General features: G+C 33.9%; 3 protein-coding genes, 1 long non-coding RNA gene and 1 pseudogene across 15 annotated transcripts; 1 reads left to right on the top strand and 4 right to left on the bottom strand.

Annotated features, from left to right (window-relative positions):
• Positions 1–324: 324 nt before the first annotated feature.
• On the bottom strand, positions 325–4,151 carry LOC148763268 (receptor-like protein 9DC3; annotated as a pseudogene).
• A 5,829-nt stretch (positions 4,152–9,980) lies between these two features.
• LOC18602118 (defensin-like protein 1) lies at positions 9,981–10,517 on the bottom strand. The gene is made up of 2 exons (XM_007033305.3): positions 10,385–10,517; positions 9,981–10,286 (listed from the first exon to the last, which is right to left on the bottom strand). The coding sequence occupies exons 1-2, from the start codon at positions 10,443–10,445 to the stop codon at positions 10,117–10,119; spliced, it is 231 nt and encodes a 76-aa protein (XP_007033367.3). The 5' UTR covers positions 10,446–10,517; the 3' UTR covers positions 9,981–10,116.
• An 852-nt stretch (positions 10,518–11,369) lies between these two features.
• LOC18602117 (putative receptor-like protein kinase At3g47110) lies at positions 11,370–15,530 on the bottom strand. Of its 12 annotated transcripts, none has more exons than XM_088805490.1 (4): positions 13,680–15,530; positions 13,488–13,568; positions 12,708–13,238; positions 11,960–12,461 (listed from the first exon to the last, which is right to left on the bottom strand). In XM_088805490.1, exons 1-4 carry the CDS (start codon positions 15,391–15,393, stop codon positions 12,061–12,063), a joined length of 2,727 nt encoding a protein of 908 aa, XP_088661616.1. In that variant the 5' UTR covers positions 15,394–15,530; the 3' UTR covers positions 11,960–12,060. The 12 variants fall into 12 exon arrangements, 11 of the variants coding, with proteins under 11 accessions (XP_088661616.1, XP_088661614.1, XP_088661618.1 ...); XM_088805488.1 differs by having other exon boundaries at positions 12,708–13,400; positions 13,680–15,529; XM_088805492.1 differs by having other exon boundaries at positions 12,708–13,400; positions 14,145–15,528.
• A 3,667-nt stretch (positions 15,531–19,197) lies between these two features.
• On the top strand, positions 19,198–23,252 carry GEX3 (gamete-expressed 3). The gene is made up of 10 exons (XM_088805495.1): positions 19,198–19,434; positions 19,607–19,791; positions 19,896–20,225; positions 20,374–20,620; positions 20,967–21,251; positions 21,368–21,454; positions 21,885–21,917; positions 22,001–22,060; positions 22,140–22,282; positions 22,650–23,252. The coding sequence occupies exons 1-10, from the start codon at positions 19,323–19,325 to the stop codon at positions 23,250–23,252; spliced, it is 2,085 nt and encodes a 694-aa protein (XP_088661621.1). The 5' UTR covers positions 19,198–19,322.
• LOC148763267 (uncharacterized) lies at positions 21,808–23,673 on the bottom strand. Its single transcript, XR_016025857.1, has 2 exons — positions 23,538–23,673; positions 21,808–23,130 (listed from the first exon to the last, which is right to left on the bottom strand). It is a non-coding gene; the product is annotated as an uncharacterized LOC148763267 (long non-coding RNA).
• Between the last annotated feature and the right edge of the window lie 85 nt (positions 23,674–23,758).

Genomic DNA, 23,758 nt, shown 5'->3' with positions numbered 1-23,758 from the left:
TAAGAGGCTTTTTAGTTTTATCAATTTTAGAGGTTATTCCCCTAACTATGAAATACCAAATACCATGAGGATTAGGATTAGTTAAACCTTGTTTTTGGGGAATTTTGGAGATTAGCTATTATAAGAGAATAGTTGTTTTTTAAGCCATTTTCAAACTCCCACATCACGGTAAGTTAAATAAAAAGAAAAATTTGGCAAAAAAATTGAAATAGTATAATGTTATTGAAATCTTTAAGATATCAACTATCTGCCCCATTAAAGCGTTAAAAAAGGAATAACTGTCGTCATGTCCATTATCCGCAATGCCATAAAAAGTCTTTAATCTGATTGACAAAATACTTTAATGGCATAGAAAACTTGCTATGAGCAAAATCACTGTACAATTACAAAAGTTTCACTGCACAATAAGCCATTGGCAGCAAAGGATCCTGACTATGCCAATACAAAAGCTATGAATCATTCTAAAATAAAAACATCTCGGAAAGAGAACCTATAAACAGTAGATCCATTAAACATGAACCTACTTTAGAGTCAAGCTCAATAAAATCCACCTATTGGTTGAAGTGCAAAACAGAAAAAACCAAATGACCAAGAGCTGTATCCAGAAATTAACTCCCACCGTACAAAAGACCATCAGAAAACGGATATTCCTAACATCCGGATTCCATGAACTTCAAAGATCAAGCACCATACATTAAAACATTTTTGGTCTAGCTTTAATCAGCAACAGGAAACATTTTTCTTCAAACTGCAATAAGATAAGACCAGAAGATACGGAAGTTTTCTGGTATCAAGGCATAATTATACATAAATCAAGCTTTATACTGTGTAATGCTACTTTCTAATCCAAAAAGAGCTAAAAAAAAAAAAGAGCAGGTTCTAAGCATACGCACACAATCATATTCATTACACTAGGACCTAGTAATTCCAGGAAACCTTTTTCCAAACAGACCTCAAGGATTCTTGCCAATTAGAGCCGTTCCAATTATTACTGACTCCCCACTTTCTGAAGACCTTCATCAACCACTCATGTTTCCTTGTGGTGAAGTTGTATCCAATAGACATTCCAATTACTAGCCCAGCTCCATATCCTGTCATAACTATTTTCCAATCAAACTTGAACACACTCTCAATTCCTTCATCATCTTCTTTGGGGGCCAAACGAGGTGGTGGCTGCAAGACCTCAGGATTTCCACATTTTTCTGACAAAGGGTATCCACACAATCTTGAATTTCCTTCGTACGAATCATTGTCAAACGTATTGAATTGTGCTCCTCGAGGAATATTCCCTTCAAGATTATTATACGAGACGTTGAAGCTTTCAAGGAAGTTAAGGTTGGCCAATTGCTGAGGGATTTTTCCCGAGAGCTTATTTCGAGAGAGGTCCAAAGATTCAAGGTTCGAAATTTCCCCCAATGCTGATGGAATATGACCAGTGAGATTGTTATTTGAAAGGTTAAGCACACGAATTTGCTTCAAATTACTAATGGCTTCAGGGATTTCACCTTGGAACTGGTTGCTGGATAAATCAATAGCTGAGATGGAACCTGGAACATTCTCATAACTAAGGTCCCTGCCTTTGTTAGCCAATATAAGTACGTAATTATAATAATCATACCACGATAACTCTCCATCTTCGAAGCTTGTATTGGCGTTCATATATGGGGATAAGCTGTTTGCATTGGCAACTTCCATGGCAACCCAAATATTGAAGTACTCAGATGGCAACTTACCCCTTAAACTATTGTCTGAGAGGTCAATTACTTGCAACTCGGAGAATTCCGATTTGGCTCGAGGTTCCCCTATCACACCATGCAATCCATTTGCTCTCAAGATGAGAACCTTGAGCTTTGGAAGAGTGCCCAACCAAGAAGGAAAGGTATCATTTATCAGATTGTTTCCAAGAATTAAAACTTCTAACTTGGTACAATGGGCGAGTGATCTTGGAATTCTCCCTTGCAATTGATTTTGGCTCAAATCCATCATCCTCAACCCACAGCTCTTCATATATGTTGAAGGAATAGCACCAGTAAATTGATTTTTTCGAAGGCTGACTACTTTCAGAGAGTCACTTTGGCTGAATAAACATCGCGGGAGCATCCCAGTCAAGCTGTTATTAGACAAATCCAAGGCCTTGAGGGAAGAAAGATTGCAGAGCATTGGTGAGATTTCTCCTGACAGTGAGTTATTTGAAAATGAATAAGAGATGATGGAAGGTGGTCTGGATCATGTTCGATTCAAGGTTGAAAACCTGTAAGTGAGTCCATGGAAGAACAACGGGAAGCTCCTCAAATCCTGTTAGAAAATTAAAGCCCAAATTTAACTGCTGAAGAGTTTCTTTTCCCACGCTCCAAAACCATTTCGGTATTTGGCCATGAAATCTGTTGTCAGAAAGCTCCAAAAACACCAATTCATCTTGACTACGCAGAAAATGTGGGAACTCAGATAAGTTGCATGAAGCCAATCCTAAAAGCTTGAACTTTGGACTAGTGGCATTGATGCTGACACTGTTGAGCAGTGACAAATTGTTACCTGAAAGTTGGAGTTTGGTGAGATTTTTAAGCTCAAGAAATGAGTCCAACATGAGAATTCCATTTAGTCGATTCATGTGTAGATAAAGAAGTTCAAGATTCTCAAGCTTGAAGATTGATTCTGGAACAGGACCACTCAAATTATTTTCCTGGAATTTGATCTCAGTTAGCTTGGTAAGGTTTCCTATCCAAGGTGGAATCTGACCATCTAATTTATTGGCCCAGAGATATAAACAGGTAAGTTGGGTCAAATTTTGGAGAGAAGATGGGATGTCACCGGATAAACTGGTGTTTGTCAGGTCCAAGTAAGTTAGATTGATTTGCGTACCAAGCCAAGACCAGGTTCCACGGTCGAAATTGTTGGTTCGAAGAGACAGATAAACTAGTTGGGTAAGATTGGCCAAGGAAAAAGGGATTTCCCCAGAGAAATTGTTATAAGAGAAATCCAAAGTCATCAGCTGGTTCAGATTTCCAACTGAAGGAGGAATAGGTCCCGAAAAGCTGTTAAAAGACAGATCAAGATAAGTGAGTTCAGTAAGGTTACCGAGTGAATACGGTACCTTCCCTGAAAAATGGCAGGTGTTAATGTCCAAAAGTTCCAAAGACTTGAAGTTTCCAAATGATTCTGGCAGCTGTCCAAAGAACGTTGTGTTTGCAAGGCTTAATTCCAAAAGAGGGTGATTGCTCCGAATATCAGGTAAATACCCAGTCAGATCCGGATTGGACTGCAGGCTGAGAAACTGAAGACTGGGTAACTCAAAAATTCTAGGGGGAAAATCACCACGCAAGTCACAATTCGATAAAATTAAAGCTTTCAATGAAGAAAATTTTGCTAAGATATTAGGTACCGAAGAAGAAATTCTGACATCAGTAAGATAAAGCTCTTGAAGATTAGTTAAATTCTTAAGCAGAGACCTCATGCCTGGCTTCCGGAGCTTCAATGAGTTCCCTGACAGATCAAGGAGCTCTAACTCTGTCAGCTGGAAGATCTCTGACGGTATTTGACCAGAGAAGTCGGAGTAAGAGAGGTCCAGAGATGTCAGCCTTGAGAGGTTCCTGATCTCAGAAGGAATTTTAGAATTTTTGAAGAGATTGTCTGCGAGATTAAGCCACTGAAGGTGAACAAGATGGAAGAGGCTGCTTCTAGAATCGATTGAACCATATAGATAACTACTTCTAAGGTCGAGGACGATTACATGACCAGTGCTGTTGTCACACTCGACCCCATCCCAAGAGCAGCAGTCAGCACTTTCCCTCTCAAGTTTCCACGATTCAGTTTTCGCATGGGCTTCAGGAGTACTTGAGGCAGAGTTATTCGATTACAAAGCTTTCCTTGAACTGCAACAGTGCTGAGCGTTCATCAGGGTGGCACAGTGGCTGTACTGAAGAAACAAGAAAAAGCAGTAAGAGCAAATTAAGCAAGCTCATCGAAATGGAGAGATACAAAAATGAGCCCATAATAATATCTCAATCCTTTATGTCCTCCCAACTCTTGGATGGGCAAACAAAATAGGCACTGACTGAACCATTTATAGACAATTATCTATAATTGGTAAACACGGCGTCTTCCAAGAACAGCGGAACAGTCGAAATGAGACTGTTGAAGTCTTCGTAGGTCAAGATTGAAGACTTAAACAGTGAAGTCTCGTCCTGCCTTTATTTATATTTTGTATGTTTAAGTAAAGATTCCAAAAGGCAACCTTCAGGAACCTGCAGTTTACGCCAGAAAAAGCAAATACCGTTAATTATTTCTTTTTTAGGTAAAAGATACCGTCAATTTACTTGGATGAAACATGAAGAACCCATTCCAGTAACGTTTACATTTCAATTGATAATGCAAAAGACAGACAACTGAAAGACAATTGAAAGCGAAGCCTCCTTATGTGCCCGCCCCGCCAACACCCCCGCCCTGCCCCCCGCCGCCACACCAAAACTTTTAAAATTTTTTTCGTATCATATAAAAATTTTTGAATATTTTATTATTAATTCTCTCAAAATAATATTTTATTTAATAATTAATATAAATAAAAAATAATAAAATAATTTCCCTTATCTCACTCAACTTTACATTTTTTAAATTTATATTATTATTATTTTTTTTATTTATTTATTTTTTTCATTTCTATTCTATTTGTTCATATGTTATAAGTTTCTATAATATTCTTTTCTAAATTTCTACAAACCATTAACCATATATTTTTTTTTTGTTATGTAATATGCGGTATCTATTTTCTATTTATCATATTTTTTTATGTTATATAAATTTTATTTTTTATGATTTTAATCTTTAAAAATTAATAAACTATTATATAATTCTCAAATATAAGTTATAGTATTATATTGTTATTTAAAATTTCATCAACGTATCATTTTTTTATTAATCTTGATTATATAAAAGAAAATTAACTTGAGTATATTTTTTTATATATTTTACGTTTTATAATTAGTTAAAATGAAATTATCTTGAATATATAATATTTAAATAATTTTAATTATATAAAAAAATTATTAATTTTATATATTATTTTTAACTATTTATATTTTATAAATTATAATTTTATATTTAATTTTTATTTTTTTTAATATTTTTATTATTGATTAAATTTAACAAATTAATTTTTTAAAATTTTTAACTTTTCTCAATAAAATTGGGCAAGCTCCGCCCCCGCTTATGATCCATGAGCCTCCCTTGGGATCATTCCAAAGTCTTCAACTTTTGCGTGTTTCACGGTGAAAATAACAACTTTCTTTTATATAAAAATAATGTTACAGAGAATAGACTTAGTCAAGAAAACTAAATTATGTTGGGAAAAAAAATCAACTCTTGCCTTTCATTATGCAAAAGCCAGAGTTTCCACCAATGCATGAAGTCTCAGACTTTATATATTTGGTGATTCGAGTTGTAGAAAGGGGTATAGACGAAGAAAGATCGGTTTTTTTTAATCTGCTTTTTCCCTTTCTTATCTAAAAAGATGACAACGCATCTGCTTTTGTGTGTGAGATGTGAATGGAAAGAAATTAAAGAGAATTGGAAAAAGTAAAGGGAAAGCGGAATGCGCGGATCCTGTGTTTGATAAGCCTTTGGCATAAGCCGTGTAACGACCCATTCTATGGCTGCTACCCAAGCAATGAAGGCAGGTCCACACGACCGACAAACCTTTTACACGTAAACCTCTTAATAAACAGAATATTATTTTTAACTCCATGTTTATCATTTCATCTTTTCATATTAACGTCAATTTTTATCCACAATAGAGAAGTAAGCTAAGAATAGCAATAACGATTTTTGAATTTCAACAAAGAATAAATTCCAAATCTCCAACTTTTTTTTTACACAACTTAAAATTTAATTTAAAAATATCCAAGGGCCACAGCCCAAACTTTGAAGTATTTTTACATAATACAACACTTGAAAACAACCTACATCCAGACAAGGGCGTGATACAAGGGTAGTGCTATCAAACGCCAATTACCTACGCAACAAGTTGAAGTCCTCTCACCACGACTGTTCTTAAAAATTTACTTATTTGTCATTTACCAATTAGTTGGAGTGAGCCTTTCAGGTTCAATGAGTGGACAAGAAGAGAAACAAGTATTAAGGTAAAGTTTTTGATAAAAGCATAATGATAATATATATATATATATATATATATATATGATGAGATAAACTGTGTATAGAGTTAATAAATCATGTGCAAATTAATATAAGATGCTTGAATTTAAATATCAATATTCTTTAACACTTATGCAATGTATAAATCTCATACTCAATAAAATCAATCAACCATGGCAATCTCGAGTACAACAAATTCCAAAATATCATGTAAATAGATAATTCACAGCCATGGTTTTCTCAAAGCAAAAGTAATAGTAATATATCATGCTCGATTAATGAAAATATATTAATTACGGTATCTTTGTGTAGGTCTAGTATAACCCTTGTGCTCTCTTATATAAATAACATCATCACTTACTCGTGAGACTCCCCATGCCGCCATTATACGTAGAGGTTTCTTGTCCTCATTAACACCTAATTGTAAGACTTCCCACATCACCAATAATAAGTCAAGGCCTCTCCTTCCCTTTATACCTACTCGTGGGAACTCCCCCACATCACCAAATATCAAGTCGGGACTTCACATCTCTCTTATAACTACTCGTGGAAACTCCCCACTCCACGAAATATCTTAGTACTCAAATATCAAATCGTTAACTAGCTGGTACTTTGTTCACAAGGTCCACGCAATCTGGTGTAGCAATATGAACTATACCCGTAAAGCTTACCCAAGAAAATAGTCCAAAGTAATTTAACCCGTTTCAATCATTTGTTCAATAGGCAATGAGTGCATGTTTCAGTCATGAAGCCGTGAGCAATAGAACAAGTTTCATCATGAAATCAAAGAGCATTAAAACAACAAATTCACACATGAAAATCAGTGAGCATGGCATTGTTAAAACATTTCACTCAAGCATCATAAAAACTGATCAAGGTAGAATTTAAAATGTTCGTGATCGGCCTCTCTAGGGCCTTTATAAAAGAATGTAATCCATAACAGTTTTGAATAATCAAAATAGAATAAAATCTCTTTATTTTGAAAGGCTTGTTTCTTATTTTAAAACGGCTCAATAATATAGAATGTTCACCAAATAGATTCATAACCAACTTAAAAACCATTTCTAAGTAACTAACAGCTCATGTTTCTCAATAACGATTCAAATATGTGAAGTCTACACAAAGCATTCAATCTTCATTCAAAATAGTGTGCATAACTATGTGTGTGTATATATACATATACACACACACAATTTCATGATCCATATATATTTGGAAAAGGAATTGTCCACTCACCTCTTTTGATGGAAATTCTAACCAATTTCTAAACCACATCCTTAGTTTAAGCTTGATTCGATCAAGGGCTCTAACAACATTCAAACCACCACCACCCGAGCCCTTAAAAGTTCAATGCCTCGGGTCAAAGTGTCAATGACCAGTAGCTTACTAACTTTCTTTGATAGCTGAGACGGTGCTCAAACAATCACTAGTACACTATGTCAAGAAGTGCTGTTGATGTCAAACCTATCTGCACATTCGGCCAGCAATTACTCTAGCAATTAAATTTCAAATTCCATTCATTTTCTCACCTTCTAAGCTTCACTAATCTACCCTTGGTACTAGGCCTCGATTAGATAGAATTTCCAGCAGCTTTTGCTTAGCACTAAGGTACTAGTTCAACAGCTTCTAATCAGCAACATCGCACATTCTTTAGTACATTTCCAATGTCGTATTATTGGGTACATTCAGCCAACAAGTATTTAATAATTGACTCACCTTTTAACTTACTAATTTCACCTTCAAAATAACCAATTTACCAACTCAATGAGGGCTTGTGTTAGGCCTCAGGTTGGTCATCTTTCACAGAATATTTTTTCACTCCTTCAAACCTTGCAACAATATTCACACATCACATTTGTAAATTCAAGCTATCAAAGTTTTTCTACTTAACCCGTGACTAACTTGCAAAGATAACTAAGAAATATCCTTAATCATCTTACCTTGCTTGATGGTTAACTCAGTCAAAAGTATAATTTTGAACTCTTCATTAATCCAAGATAACAAATCTGCCATATGAAATTCAAATGCCATTAATTCTTTGAACTTACATTTATAAGCCTAAAGAGAAAAACCCTTACCTAAACTTGGATTTTCAGCCACCATTAACTACAACTCTAAGTTAACAACTAACATCCATTTACTTTCATAAACCTCTATATATACCACATAAAAGCATTACATAATGCATAAAGATCAGAACATGTCAAACTTATTTATTTCTAATATACACCACTCCACCAATTGCTATTTGAAGCATTCTCTTTACAATTCTGCTCAACTAAGCTTAAGACCCCTTTTTCACAATTTTTCTCATGCTCATGGTAATTTATTTTTAGCTTAACCTACCTAGGTAAGCCATCTAAATAAATCCATTTCCATTACAGAACATGACTAATAATTCTCCAACTCCATACACAATCTCATTAACACAATCTAGCAATTTATTTTCTAGCCTCAATTCACCATTTCAACAATATAATTCAGTTGTCCCTTACCTCAGAGAATCAAGGTAACTTAGGATCAAATCACAATTCCCAACTTACCAAATGAAAGTGAGCTGCAAACACAAAAATAAAATTTTGAACTAATTAATTTGATTCGAAACTATCCAACAAAATGCTTTCTCTTAACTCACTTACTACTGTTCTAGCAAAGTTTCAATTGCCATTTCTATTTATTAAACTCCAACCGAGCTCTCCCTTTCTAATTTACAATTTTCAAACTCCAACCGAGCTCTCCATTTAAACAAAACCGAACCTCCATCTTTGATTTTCATCAAACCGAGCTCCCATCTTTGCTTTCTTCATCTATTCATCGTTTTTTTTTAATTTTTGTCTTTTGACTACCATGGGCAAAAGCCCATGGTTTAGTATTCTCCTTTCTTTTTCTTTGTTTAGCATCGGGCGGATTGCGCAATGCTATATTCTCTCCTCTTTTGCATGCATGGGGCAATCTTTCCTTTCTCTTATATATATATATATAGTTTTAAAATTGTGGGCTAATTATTTACTAGTCCTTGCCCATCTTACTTCCTTTCAATTTAGCCTTTCAAACTTTACTTTCTTTGCTATTCAGTTCTCAAATATTTTTTTACATTTTAGTCCTTCAACTTTTTATTATTTACATTACACCTCTCAACATTTTACTTCTTTTCAATCAAATCCTTCAAAATTAATTTTTAATATTTCACCAATTTAGTCAACCTCTATCATTATTTTAATATTATTTTATTATTAAAACACTATTTTAATTTCATACTTCTTCACTTACACCTGACTTTTCATACCATAAATAATCAAAATTCTCCGTAAATCTCAAATAATATCCTAGTTTAATTAACATCAGATGCGGGGATGTTACAAGTCGGATCAATTAATAAGATTTTTTAAAAATGTACAGAACACAAATATGACTATTATTTTATAAATGGATAATATATTTTTAACAATTAAATTATTAATATAAAATTTGTTTTAATAGTTTAATTTTTAGATTGAGATCTACATAAACCTTTTAACATTTTTGTAGTATCTTAAAACTCTAGTCACTTTAAATCTACAATTATCAAATAATTTGTTACCTAACCGAAAATTATTAAGATATATATAAAATTACTATGATAATTAGATTTTTAAGACTTGGGATGGATTTTTTTTTAATTAATATAGTTCGAACATGCTTCTTGTTAGATTGAATGGTTTACTTTCTTAGGCATGACCTTCATATAGTTCGAATAAATCTTAGCACTACTATTTTTCCTTGACCGTTCACCGCTGCATTGAATGAAAATTGGAGGAAAAAGAAACAGAATATAAAAGAAACAATGATAACCAAAATAACATAAACAAGCACTTCATTAATTCTCCCAAAACATAAAAGAGGATCTTAATATTAATTTATATGTCATGGCAACCCTATCTAGATATGGTTTTGTATGGGATTTTGAGGCTGACGGGGCCAAATTAAGCCCATTTAACAGCGCCTAGTGCAGAAGCAGCGGCGACGGATGCCTCGACACCAGCCGTCTGGGAAACCTTCATTCCTACACACCAACCCACAGTTATGATCGCTCAGGCATGGTCCCTTAAAAGCATGGCTCTTTGACTCGCAAGTTCTTGCCTCGCTCGGCACCACCATCTCCTCTGCAGTAAGATAAAGCATTGAGAAATAGTATATTAAAACTGAAAAAGAAACAGATAAATTAATATGTAGTCATTAAAGAAAGATGAGATATATTTACGGGGAGCCAAAACAATAAGCAGCAGCAAGAACATCCCAAACAACTTCCTAATGATCTCCATGTCAGGGACTAGCTATCTGCTCTTACAAACAACCCGATTGATTCAGATACTGCTTATTGGTTTCTAACCCTCTTCAACTAGGCATTGATTATATACACAAGTTGGGGTAAGGAAGTGGCTACCGGTTAGCTTGACACGAGGGCTGAATCGGTGGCAGAGTTTATCTGTTTCTGAGAGAAGCTATGGGCACGTGTTAGGAGAAATGGTATACTTGTCACGGTCTTACAGCAATTACAAACAATATGATATATTACACACCTCCTTTATGTCCCTTCATCCAATACAGGTTTTGTTATTGGGTTTTTATTTTTAAAAAAATTAAAAATAATAAAAACATCAATCAAACTAAATTAAGAAGTTGATTATTTTAGTATAAGACATGATCAACGATCAGCAATATCAGTTAGTTTCTAGTTCAACTTTTTTCGGTATTGATGTTATTTTGTCCCATTCAATTTTCAGTACTACTCTCCCCATCTCTCAATTTGTTTGTTCCCTTCAATATTCATTGAGTTTGGTGCAGGGATGGAGTAATCCTAATGTCAAGTTTAATTAAAGTAGCCAAAATTTTTGGCTTTAATGTATTTTGCATCTATCGAAATTGAATGAAGCATGATATATATGGTATCTTTTATAAATATTGAAAAGCACAAAGATATAATTAATAATAATAATAATAATCATAACGGCTTAATTTGTAAAATAATAGCGCATAATATGTAGGTTTATGTTATTTTCTGTGGGTCTCATGATTCAATTTTACCGAAGGTTGAAAAAAGAAAAAACTCATTGTTCCGGGTTTTAGAAGACATCAATAAAATTGAACACATTGTTGCAAAAAGAAAGAAGAAGAAGAAGAATTATAAATATAAATAGAAATAGGAATTCAACATTTTTTTGACTTTTTAAATAATAAGGGTGATTAATCTATGGTTTTTGGAGGAGAAGAAATCGAACTCAGCAACCCAAGAAAGGAGAAAAAGAAGGGAGACTCCATAGCTAGGCTTGGTTTTGAAGTTGGTGATGATTCGAGGGATCTTTGTAGTCCCCAGCAAACTAGGCAAGTTCGTCCACAACCACAAACAAAAGTGAATCATTCTTTATTAGATTGCAAAGACAAGTTTTGTTTGAGATGTTTTGAAATTGTGTCAGGAACTGAAATTAATTTTGGAAAATCAAGTGAGTCTCCAATCGGAATTGACCAGCAATGTGGAAAGAGAAATGACGAATATTCTTCGGTGTGGGATGGGGTTTGTTCCTTCTATAAATTTGGGGGTCCCTTTGGTGAGGCTAAACTGAAGTAGAATTTGGAGAGCCATTGCAGTCACCATCCTTTGATACCGACCATATATGAAAAGTTCAGACGAGAATGATATGAGACGATTGTACTCGCACTTTGACAAATTGTACCCCAGTAAAACAATTCACCTGATCAAAATTATATATGTCAGAGAGCTTTTATCTGAAAAGTAGTGAATATGTTTTTTTTTTAATTCATGCAATTAAACTGGGTATTTTGCAAAGAATGCAAAATTAATTATTTACTTTAGCATAAGACGACATAATCTCCTACTGATTGGGCGGTATACAATATTTGGCCCTCATGATCTAATAATCAAGTAGACACAAGATGGGCTCTAATAGAACAAAGCTTGGCAGCCACATCTCCCATGTCCATTCGCACAGTTGGGGATTCAGCAGAACAAGTGACTCCTATTTCAAATATTGCATTCAAGTGTTGCAGAAGTCTGCCATTTGTCCGGCTGTTTTCAGGGTAACCGTCGTTTGTGATTGTTCCACCTTTGACTATTTCTCGAAGAAAAATTTCTCGAAGAAAAATGGGATTTAGAATTTCAGCCGCTCGTTCCGGTAAAGCTGCCTTAACAAAGTCGTGAAGGATCAGTCCCTCTCTGAAAATTTCATCAGTGGGCCTTTTCCCAGTAAATATCTCTAACAAGAGGATGCCATAGCTATATACATCACCTTTTGTTGACACCTTGCTTCCCAATCCATATTCTGCAAATTATATCATCACAAATGATAGCAATAATTGTAAAAGAAATTCTTGAAAAATGTATAAAGACAAACCCCTCACATCTTGAAAGATTAAATATTGATGTTAAGCAATGTGTTTTATCTTGTTAAATGGAAACTACGTCAAAATGACTCCTTTGCTTTTGAATCATGGTGCCGTACTAAGTGGAACGAATTTTACAAAAATGATCACAAACTGGAAGAAAAGAATGAAGTGCACATAATTACCTGGTGGAGCGTAACCAATAGTTCCTCTTACTCCAAGGGAGCTTGACTGACTAGTAGAATAGTTAGGCCTATCTGCTGAAAGGAATTTTGCTAAGCCAAAGTCACCTACATGGCCAACCATTTCATCATTGAGTAGAATATTGCTTGGCTTGAGGTCACAGTGAATAATTGATGCTCCGCAATGATGATGGAGATATTCCAATGCATGAGCAACATCTACCGCCACATTTACACTTTGGAAAAGATTCAAGGTTTTCATTTTTTCCTGTTCAACAGATGGATGCAGCCAATCCTCCAAGCTCCTATTTCCCATGAACTCATAAATCAATGCTTTAAAATCATTGCCCTGATAATCAACACCTGAACATGCTGTTAGTATCTTCACAAGATTTCGGTGTCTTATGTTTTTCAAGGCCTCACATTCAGCCATGAAACTCCTGGAAGCTCTAGTATTTGAAACATTAAGCACCTTAACTGCAATAAGTCCTCCATTCTCTTCAAGAATTCCTTTATAAACAGAACCAAAGCCACCTGTACCAACCAAATTTGCAGAGGAGAACCCATCAGTAGCCTTTAGGATACTTTGGTATGACAACCTTAACAAGGAATTTTCCACCGAGATTGGTGTAGGCTGCTCCTTTTTTCTTCTAAACCAGAAAAAGAAGAGAAAGCAGAGTACCAAACCCAACAGCCCTGAAACAGTAGCAATTATTGATTTAAGAGCATTACTCCATTTCCTTTTGGACCTTTTCAAGTTACAGATGGGCAAGTGGAACTCACGAATGCCTCCACAGAGCTTTTTGTTTCCCTCTATGAATGTAGCATTTGTATTGTTAAAGACTCCTTCAATTGGCAGCGCACCTTCGAAATCATTGAAAGAAAGATTTAAATATTGTAATAATTTAAAACTCACAAGAAATTTTGGAATTTCACCAGAGAGATTGTTGGCAGATATGTCTAATGTTTTAAGACCTCTCAATGAACTTAAAGATGAAATAGACCCTTCGAAGGAATTTCCTTCCAAGTATAATTCTTCCAGTCGTACACAACCACCGAGATTGTTTGGAAGCACACCTGATAATCTGTTTAGAGAAACATCCAATACACCCAGATTTATCAGATTTCCTACTTCAACGGGAAGTATACCCGTTAAACTGTTTGAAGATAGCTCCAGAGAAATGGACAAGGATGTGAGTCCAATTACCTCAGGGGGTATAGAACCACTAAGGTTGTTGTTAGAAAGAACCAATCTAACCAAATTCTCGCACCTACCCAGATGTGAGGGAATGCTACCCTGAAGATTGTTACGACCTAAACCAAGTTCAGTTAACATTGTCAAATTTCCAAAAGAATGGGGAATAGCCCCTGAGAGAGAATTATAATATGCATAAAATATCTTTAGCTTCTTAAGCCTCCCAATAACAAGGGGAATGGAACCTGATATTTGATTGCCCGCCGCCGCTAGCACCTCCAAGTTGATGAGATTTCCAATCCCATCTGGAATTCTTCCCGATATTTCGTTTTCTTGTATAATTAAATATGCGAGAGTGCTAGACAAATTGCTTATGCACTCGGGCAGCATCCCTCCAAAGTTGTTGCTACTTATATCCAGATACTCTAGTTTAGTAGTATTAGTTAAAGAGCAGAGAAAGTTAAGGTCAGTTGCTCCCCGAGTTCCAAAAAGGTTGTCAAAGATTCTAAGTCCCGATAGTTTATCCAGCTTTTCAAATAGAGCCAAGTTTCCAGTAAGCCTGTTGTTCTGGACTTGAAGTTCTGTGAGATTTGAGGCATTGGATATTGAAGCGGGGAATGGTCCAGTGATTCGGTTATCTCCGACGTCAAGCCATTCGATATGTGGCATAGTGATTCCTAAGTCCGAGGGAAGACTACCTTGAATCTGATTTATGCCAAAAGAAAAAAAATTGATATTGGAGAGATTGAAAATTGAGGGAGGAATGGTACCAGAAATTCCATTGGCAAGCACATTCAAACGTGTAAGGTTTTTCAGTTGGCCAAGAGCTTCAGGTATAACCCCACTCAATCTGTTGTAAGCGAGAGACATAGTCTCCAGAGACGACAAGTTCCCTAAGGAAGGCGGGATACTTCCTCTTAGATTATTTTTGCTCAAACCAAGCACTTTTAGCTTTGACAAGAGCCCCAACGCACCTGGTATTTCCCCAGCTAGCAGGTTGCCCACAAAATAAAGTAATGTAAGCTCAGAACAACCAGACAAATTGGAAGGAATTTCACCTCCTATGGAGTTATTGAGCAGTAGTAAGATTTGCAGTCTTCGTAAACGACCAATTTCTTGAGGAACTTCATGATTGAAGCTGTTGTTTTCAAGATTTAACACCCTCAGAAAACTCAAGTTTCCAATATATGGCGATATGGAACCCACAAGTTTTAGAGACTGCAATTCCAGCTTGGTGACTCTCTGATGTTTGTGACCGCATGTAACACCGTACCACCGGCAAAAGTGGATGGAATTGTTCCACAAAGGCATAACCCCGAGCTGATCACCCGTTATCTTGGACTTGAACTCTAATAAGGCTTGATGATCTGTGTCATTTCTACCGACCACAGAGGTTGCTAAACCAAGCATGTCAAGACATGAGAGGAGAATAACCGCAACATAAACAGAAGAAAGACAGCTAAATACCGCCAAATGCTTGCCTGATAGCTCCATCAAGCCAGGTAAATTTCTGAACCGAGATTGGTTCTGTATCCGACTGTGCTTGCTTCATCAACAAGAACTGAGTGCAATATATAGAAATTTTCAAAATCTGACTTCGTCCGGTTTTGATTATGCTTTACTTGTCAAGTTCTGCGGCTACTGAATGTTTAGACAATGCAAGTTGTGTGACCATTGAAACATGCCACGTTAGTATGGTTTCATTATGTGTTAGAGGTCGGAGATTGACGATTGTTGGCCCCTGTCATCGAAATATGGCCACATGTTTGTTCTAATTGCGATCCTAATAATCACTCTGACTTCAAAGCTAGAGAAAAAGTTGGCTTTCATTTATAGCCAAGCGGAAATTTTTAGAATTCAACACACTGCCGTGGACAGATGTCATTACCACACTTCCTGACAATTTTGGGCTTCAGAGTATGTTGCATCACTTCTGTGAAAATAATGGTAAGTTGACTTCAACTTCTTAAGTTGTTGAACGTACGATGGTCTCATGGGGACCATTTCAAAGTGCCCTTTAATTACCACGGAAGCCTTCGTTTTGAGATTCGACCCGTGCCATGAAGCATGAGCACTTGATGGGCTAGACTTACTCCTTTCAGTTGGGTCGCCGGAGGGACCATAACATGGATAAGTAAGCACTCATATCTTGAGTTGTGTTTTCAGCAGTAAAGTAACTCAAAGGTCATGTTTGGTTAACCATTCCCCCTCTATTCTTTACAAAATTTTATCTTCTTGTTTGATTTACTCTTAAAAAAAGAATAATCATTTCAAAAGGAATGATTATTCTTTAAAATTAAACAAAAGGAATAGCTAATACCATATTTTTCCGTGGTATTAGCTATTCCACACTTATGAAAAAAAAATTTTAATATTTTAGATTAAAATATTTTTATTTATTTTTAAAAATTACAAATTTAAACTTATAAAATTAATATTTTAAATTAAAATTAAAAATATTAATATTTCATTTTTTAAATTATAAATAAAAAATTAATATTTTAAATTATTAATTTTTAAATTATTAAGTGAAATTTAAATTAAAAAATGAAAAATGCAAATAGAGAAAAATAAATCGTAGTATAATAAAAAGGTTAAGTTATTAATTATCTATTAAAAAATATTTTGAATTTAAAAATTAATTAAAAGTATTAATATTTTAATCATAATAATATTTAAATTATAAATTAAATTACCAATTATTAATATTTTCAATCAATTATAAATCATTAATATTTAAAAATAAAATAAAAAAAATAATCATAATAACATTTAAATTATAAATAAAATAGTATTATTTTATAATATTAATGACTAAATTATAAATAAAATATTAATACTTAAATAATCAACTATTAATATTTAAAAAATATAAATTATTAATATTTAAAAGATAAAATTAAATAAAAATAAATAATCATAATAAAATTTAAATTATAAATAAAATATTAATATTTAAATGATATATTATTAATATTATAAATAAAATATAAATTATTAATATTTAAAAAATAAAATAAAAATAAATAATCATAATAACATTTAATATTAAGGATTAAAGTATAAATAAAATATTAATATTTAAACTATCAATTTTTAATATTTTAAATAAATTATACATTATTAATGTTTTAAAATAAAAATAATTTAAAAATAAATAAACATAATAACATTTAAATTATAAATAAAATATTAGTATTTTATAATGTTAATGATTAGATTATAAATAAAATATTAATATTTAAAAAATTAAATTAAATTAAATAATCATATATATAATAGAGGGTATTTTATCTTTTTATTTTATTCTTTTTTTATTCTAAAGTTATTGTTATCAACCAAACACTGCAATAAGTCATAATAATCATTCTTGCTCTATTCCATTCATTATACCACACTACGTAATACATATTCTATTTTATTTCTATCTCATTCTATTTCCACGTAATAGCTATTTCATTCCATTCTTGTTTACTCCGCGAATCAAATGTGCTAAAAGGTTATGTTTGGTTGACGAAATAAACAAAAATGGAATAAAATAGTTATTATGTGAGAATAAAATGAGGTGAAAATAAAATAGAATAGTTATTACTTAGTTTGATACGACAAAAAAAATAGAATAGAAATAATTATTATAACTTATTTTAGTGTTTGGTTGGTAATAACAATTTTGGAATAAGAAAGGAATAGAAAATAAAAAGACAAAAATACCTTTTATTATTTATATGACTATTTATTTTTATTATATTTTTTAAATATTAATAATCTAGAATTTAATTAAAATATTAATAATTAATAATTTAAATATTAATATTTTATTTAATTTAAATATTATTATGATTAATTTTTATTTTATTTTATTTTATTTTTTAAAATATTAATAATTGATAATTTATTTAAAATATTAATAATTGATTGTTTAATTATTAATATTTTTATATAATTTAAATGATATTATGCTTATTTATTTTTAATTTATTTTGTTTTTAAATAGGAAATTTATTTTATTAATAATTTATAATTTAAATATTAATATTTTATTTTATAATTTAATACTAATATTTTATTAAAAGTTGGAATTAAGGGAGAGGAGGAGAGAGAAAAAAATATTTTTTTATATAAATAAAGTTGTAATTTTTCAAACTTGTAAAGGATATTTTTGTTTTTATTATTTTTTGAGTTCATTCCTCAACCATGGAATAGCTAATACCATGAGAAAATGTGGTATTAGTTATTTCTTAATTTTGGAGGATTTTGGAGAATAACCATTCTTACGGAATGGCTATTTCTTGGACAATTTTTTAACCAAACAGAGGAACCAAAATTCCTTGAAAATAAAGGGGGGCCCAACCAAACATGCTATAAAGTAGAATAAGTGGAATTAAAATTTAAAATGAAAAGATCTTCTTGATTTAAATGTCTTCCTACCAAATTTTGTATTTAAAAAGTTGAATTAGCTAAGATAGTCTTTAAAAAAAACAACACAAAATGTTAACAATTATATAATAACTATAAATATAACTCGATTAATTAAATTGGTTAATATTCTAAATATGTGTATGAATATGTCTATTCACGTATTACGTAAACACGACATGATTAATGTTTAAACAAATCGAGTTAAATTTTTTTTACACAACAAACTCATTTAAATAGGATTAATATGTATCAATGAGTATTATAAAAAGATTAAACAAATCATATAATATGAATTGACACAATAACACAAATATTAAATAAATTAAACATATCATATGCACAATAAACGAGTTTGATTTGTTTGATAATATTCTCATGTATAATAAACTAATGGTGTTGAAAATTAACAAGCAACACTATAACCTTAGTTTCCAGCCTGAAAGGCTAGAGGAGTTGCACAACTGCTAGGAAAGCGGTGGTTTAAAGAACTGTTAAAAGGACAGCAGTTATGTATCCAATATCAGCAATTTTAGGAAACCGAGGACATGCTCTGTTTATGGGGATGATGTGGCATATAAAGGAAACTTGCAAGCAAGAATAAATACAATTTCTGAAGACGAAGGAAGGGTTCCAGAAAATAGATTCGAGCACCTTAATCTTTAATTACGTTTTCTCTTTGTTTCCTAAGTTGTAGATAAGCCTTAATTACTACTTCTTTCAATGTTGTAATTTGATCAAGATTAAGATTGTAAAGCTTTTTGAACAGATTTAGCAAACTTCACCCATGTGCGGTAAGCCGGTGAGACAGCCTTAAACCGTTTGTAACATGTAGATGCAACTCCAAGGCGGTGAATTATTGATTCAAGATACTTCTTTTTACCGCCAAAACCCAGGTAAGTTAAGAAACCGTTTTACCGTTTTCCTTTTTTCCAATATGAAATGCAGAACCTGGTGAACCTCTCTCTGTCAAAATCAACTGCTTGCATTCCCTCAGAAGTCTCTAGATGCCTGCAATCCATTTCCTTCTCTCTTTCCTCTTCATGGTCGCTTTTGATTTCGGGTTTGCTCAGTCCACATGGTCCCAGAATTATCCACATTATCCGCACTTGTTTTCAGGTTCTTTCTCCCTCATTGCTTCTTTCTTTGTAATCTAATGTTTAATGCACACCACTTTTTTCATAATATTTTCCAATCTGTTTCTCTTATATTATTTTCTGAACTCTAATGAGTAACCATGCTAATAAGCTAATTGATGCTATTGTCTTTTGTGTGTCTCTTTGTGTGTCAGGTGGAGCACGTTTCAGAAGTCCTAATAGGCTTTCAAAACCTCTAATCGGAGACGGTGGAAGAATTTATGCTTGTTCCGAGAAGATGTTATTAGCATTTGAAAATAATGGTTCCATTGCTTGGTTGTTACCTTTGAGTTTCAAATGCAACATGTCTAAAGCCCCAGTTCATGGGGGTACAGGAAAGGTCAGGACTGAGCAATGTCATATTGCTACTTTAAATGGTTTCTTTTTTTTTTTAAAAAAAAAAAAGAAATTTCTGAATGTGGTTATTGTTGATTTTGCCAGCAGATATATTTGATTGCAGAAAACAGAGTACTCAAAATTAATATTATGAAAATAGGAACTTCAGAACCCGCGATCCAAGTTTTCTTTGGTCCTGGACCTGGTCAGCAAGGAGGAGATGAAATTGTTGGGCTTGCTGTAAGCACGTTGAGTTCATCTGTGTTTATCAATGTTAAAAATCGGGGTTTGTTTGCGTACATGATGCGGGGACAACTACTTTGGAGTGCTGGACCTGTGCTAGATCAGTATGGCTACAAGCAAGGTTGCAGGAAAGATGTTTCAGATTGTTATTTTGCTTCGGTCCCTGTGATTGCTCAATGTGAGGCTAGTATCTATGTAAGGTCTGCTTCCTTTCATTGCCCCATTAAGAATCTACAATAAATAACCCCAATATTTTCGGTGGTAATTTCTATGAGGAAGGGGGGCATCTCTTAAGGTTGTACATGCCTCCTGGGATGATGTTTTCATGTTTTTGCGTCTGCAGATCTCTAATACTAAAGGGGAACTTTACTCTCTGTCGGTTCGTAGTCCTTACTTTAAATGGATTCAGGACTTAAGCTCATTTGATAAGGTTTATACTGTTACACCTGGAAATAATGGCCGCTTGTATGTTACTGTACCGGTTAAGTCTCTTATCCTGGCTCTAGACGTGTCTTCGGGAAATGTCCTCTGGCAGAAAAGTGTTGGGCCGTTAAGCACTGCGGAATCTTCACTATTGGTTGTTTCTTATGGTCAAGTTTTTCCATCCTTGCTTCCAAATTTAGCTTCTTGTGAAGTTTTCTACTTTTAATTTCTCATTCTTATCTTTTCTAGTAACACAACACAGCACTGATACGTAGCAGGACTGATACCATCTTCCAAGATCTGTTTCACTTGTTAGACATTCTTTCTTTTCAAAATTCACTAGCATCACCCTTTGCATATTACTGGGCGATCAACATCTCCTGCCCATTGTTTTTATGGTATCACTGTTCTGTTTAGTCCTGATTATCATTATATACCTGCTGTGGCCTTACTTCAGAATTCTGTTTTTTCTCATCATCTTATTGTTTTTAACTTGCTCGTTGAAAACAGCAGGTTGGGTGACAATCGGTTCATTGGATGGATTCCTTTACTCATTTTCACCTACTGGGACTCTGAAGAAATTTCCAAAAGCAGCTGCATTAGAGTATGTGATCCAATATAGTCCTTTCCTTGATTGCTCTGGCTATGCAGTATATTTTTGTCATACAGAAATGGAGGGAAAAGTTATCCACACGAATGATCAATACACTCACGTCTCAGCAATGAAACCCAAACGTTCAGTCTTCACCCTGATGGTTCCAGCTACTGGCAAAATCTATTGGTCTGAAAGCCATCATGGTGATTTACTTTTTTCCTTTATCATCATTATGTGGATTATGTAATTGATTTCTCCATGCTCATACGCAAGTTCTGGCATACATATTCTCAGTGCTTTCTGTGGTTGATTCTATCAGGCCCGCTTTTATCCTCATTGTCTACGAGTGATCTGCAGAACTTTGTAGTGGATGAGGGCATGCTTCTTGCTTTTGTCACTGCTTCGCGTGAGATACTTCAATCTAGTCTTATCCTACTTCCATGATATATAGAATCAATATTGCCATGTGAATACATTATCTTCCATTTCAATATAGGGAAACTTGAATCGTTTGATCAAACCACTACCGTTTTCTCTAGAAAATCTGTGTTGAAAAGCAAGAAAATTTTCTATTGTACAAAACTCTGTTGCCATATATATTATCGGCATGTAGGCATTAAGTTTTCTGTAACGTCCCAGTACTATTCTGCAATCTACATGGAATACGTTTAGAGTCTCATAGATTGACCATAATCTTCCAAGAAAGTTTGAAGTCAATACCTCTTTACTGTATAAACACAAGCCTATGAATAAAATTACTTAAATAAAAACACTCTAGTACTGTAATTAAGCTGTGATGTCAATAAATTTACATGCTGTTTTTGTGGTTGATGTAGAGACGGGCAACCCGCTACCTTGTCGCAGCAAGGGTAACTGTTCTTATTTAACACCTTGTCAAGTTTTCTTGCTTCTTTAATTAGTACATGGACACATACTCTTAAATTGTCACCAGGTCTAAAACTTGCATCTAGCTGCTCCCAAGGAACAAGCAAGCATCTCAATATCTATACAGGTAACCAACAACTGAAATTACTTCTAGAATCAAATGCACTGAAGGGTTAAGAATGGCCAAATTGTCACTTCTCTTCCAGGTAATAAAAGGGCTGTACTAATCTTCCTTTTATTCGAGTCCCTACTCTTAGTAGCTTTAGCTGCAGTCGTGCGGTTCTGTTGTGTCTTTTGGAGGAAAAAGAAGCTTCAAGATCAAGACCTTGGACGCTTTCTAGATAAGCGAGTAAGTTCTAAGTTTCGTTCCTTGTTCTTGTCAGTCATTTTACACAAGAAGGGGGAGTAGGAAAATTGGATAGATTGCCTGAAAATTACAGAGTGATATGTTTACTGAATAGAATAGAAAAGATAAAGCTATACAGGTTGACAAGGTTATTGATTATGCCAAAAATAACCATCCCCTTGGTTAAAACTTATAAGTAGCATGTAAAAGAAGAATCCCAATCAAAAAGAAAAGTGGAGCAGGTTTTTCATTCTCCATTGGACTTTCACATATTCGCTCTTTAATTGACAAAATATGAACTTATTGATATTTATACCAAATGTTTTGCCTCCGAGGCTTGCCTTCATGACTAGCCAATTTGGCCTTTCAGAGATCTCTCCAACTTAAGAAGAGAGCAATTGATAGGACAATTACAGAGTTTAAGCAGACGGCTGCAAATAAAGCAGTGGCCAATGAAGCAATAGAAAAACTTAGCGATTTGGTTCGAGGAAGGCAAGGCATTGAGAGAAAGCTATCAACAACTTACAGCTTGGGCAGGGATGGAGAAGGGTCCAAACCAAAATCTCTCCTCCCATTATATGGTGGAAGAACAAGAAGCTATTCTTTCCAAAGGGCAGAGAAAGAAGGTGTTACAATTTTCCACACTCTAAGCAATACATCTTCTGAAGGAAGCAGCACTGAGAGGGAAATTAGTTCAGATTCTGAAGAAGAGGAGGAGCCAGTTTTCACGGCCAAGGCAAAGGCACCCATCGAACCTGAAAGTTCAAGTGAAGACGAGCACCTGGGAGGAAAATATGAACGAAGTCCAGCAGAGCCAGCTTCCAGCTCTAAAGGGTATATGCATCCGCTTTCTGTGGAGCAAGAATCAGGGGACGAAAAGTTGCATGATGAGGGAGTGATGGTGGAATCCATGAAAAGCAGTAGCAGAAGCATTTGGTTAAAGAGGAGAAGGACCTTGTCTTCATCTAACTAAAAACTAGATATTTAGTAATTTTTAAAGTAAAATAACTAATATAATTTTATTTTTATATGCCATTTAATTATCTTATTAAAATTTTATGTAATTTTACTAATATTATTTATTATTATAACTTTGAGGTACATATATATTTGGTAATAAAAAACTTTGAGATATTTTTGTGTATAGAAAAATGAAAATGCATAAATCATCGCCGACCTCACTCTCTTTCAATAAGTTCAAGTTTATACTCTAGGATGCCATTAAATGGTAAGGACCTTCAGAAACTCAGTAGGATACCTGAAGTCTTCATCTCTGATGCCCGGTGAAGATTCAAACAAGGAATCACAGCTTAAGTACGTTTTGAAATCATCGAACGGCATGAAAACATGAATTAGAGTCGAGTCATGGAATCATTGAAGGGAGTGACTATAGCTCTTTGTTGTGAGGATTCTGTTTCTCTGAAATTAGCACTAAAGTCTGAATAAATAGCTCAACAGAGAGTTGAAATGAGATCATCG

Source organism: Theobroma cacao, chromosome 4 (assembly GCF_053813885.1).
Source record: "Theobroma cacao isolate CCN51 chromosome 4, ASM5381388v1, whole genome shotgun sequence".
Lineage (NCBI taxonomy): Eukaryota > Viridiplantae > Streptophyta > Magnoliopsida > Malvales > Malvaceae > Theobroma > Theobroma cacao.
This window is presented reverse-complemented; position numbering and strand designations above follow the sequence as displayed.

Coding starts and splice junctions, on each gene's coding strand:
- GEX3 (XM_088805495.1), top strand. CDS start 19,323: ATGCCTGCAATCCATTTCCTTCTCTCTTTCCTCTTCATGGTCGCTTTT. Junction 19,792..19,895: donor TTCATGGGGGTACAGGAAAG/GTCAGGACTGAG, acceptor TTTTGCCAGCAG/ATATATTTGATTGCAGAAAA. Junction 21,918..22,000: donor GCTACCTTGTCGCAGCAAGG/GTAACTGTTCTT, acceptor AATTGTCACCAG/GTCTAAAACTTGCATCTAGC.
- LOC18602118 (XM_007033305.3), bottom strand. CDS start 10,445: ATGGAGATCATTAGGAAGTTGTTTGGGATGTTCTTGCTGCTGCTTATT. Junction 10,287..10,384: donor GCTTATTGTTTTGGCTCCCC/GTAAATATATCT, acceptor ATCTTACTGCAG/AGGAGATGGTGGTGCCGAGC.
- LOC18602117 (XM_088805483.1), bottom strand. CDS start 15,393: ATGGAGCTATCAGGCAAGCATTTGGCGGTATTTAGCTGTCTTTCTTCT. Junction 12,462..12,707: donor TATTGGTTACGCTCCACCAG/GTAATTATGTGC, acceptor TATAATTTGCAG/AATATGGATTGGGAAGCAAG.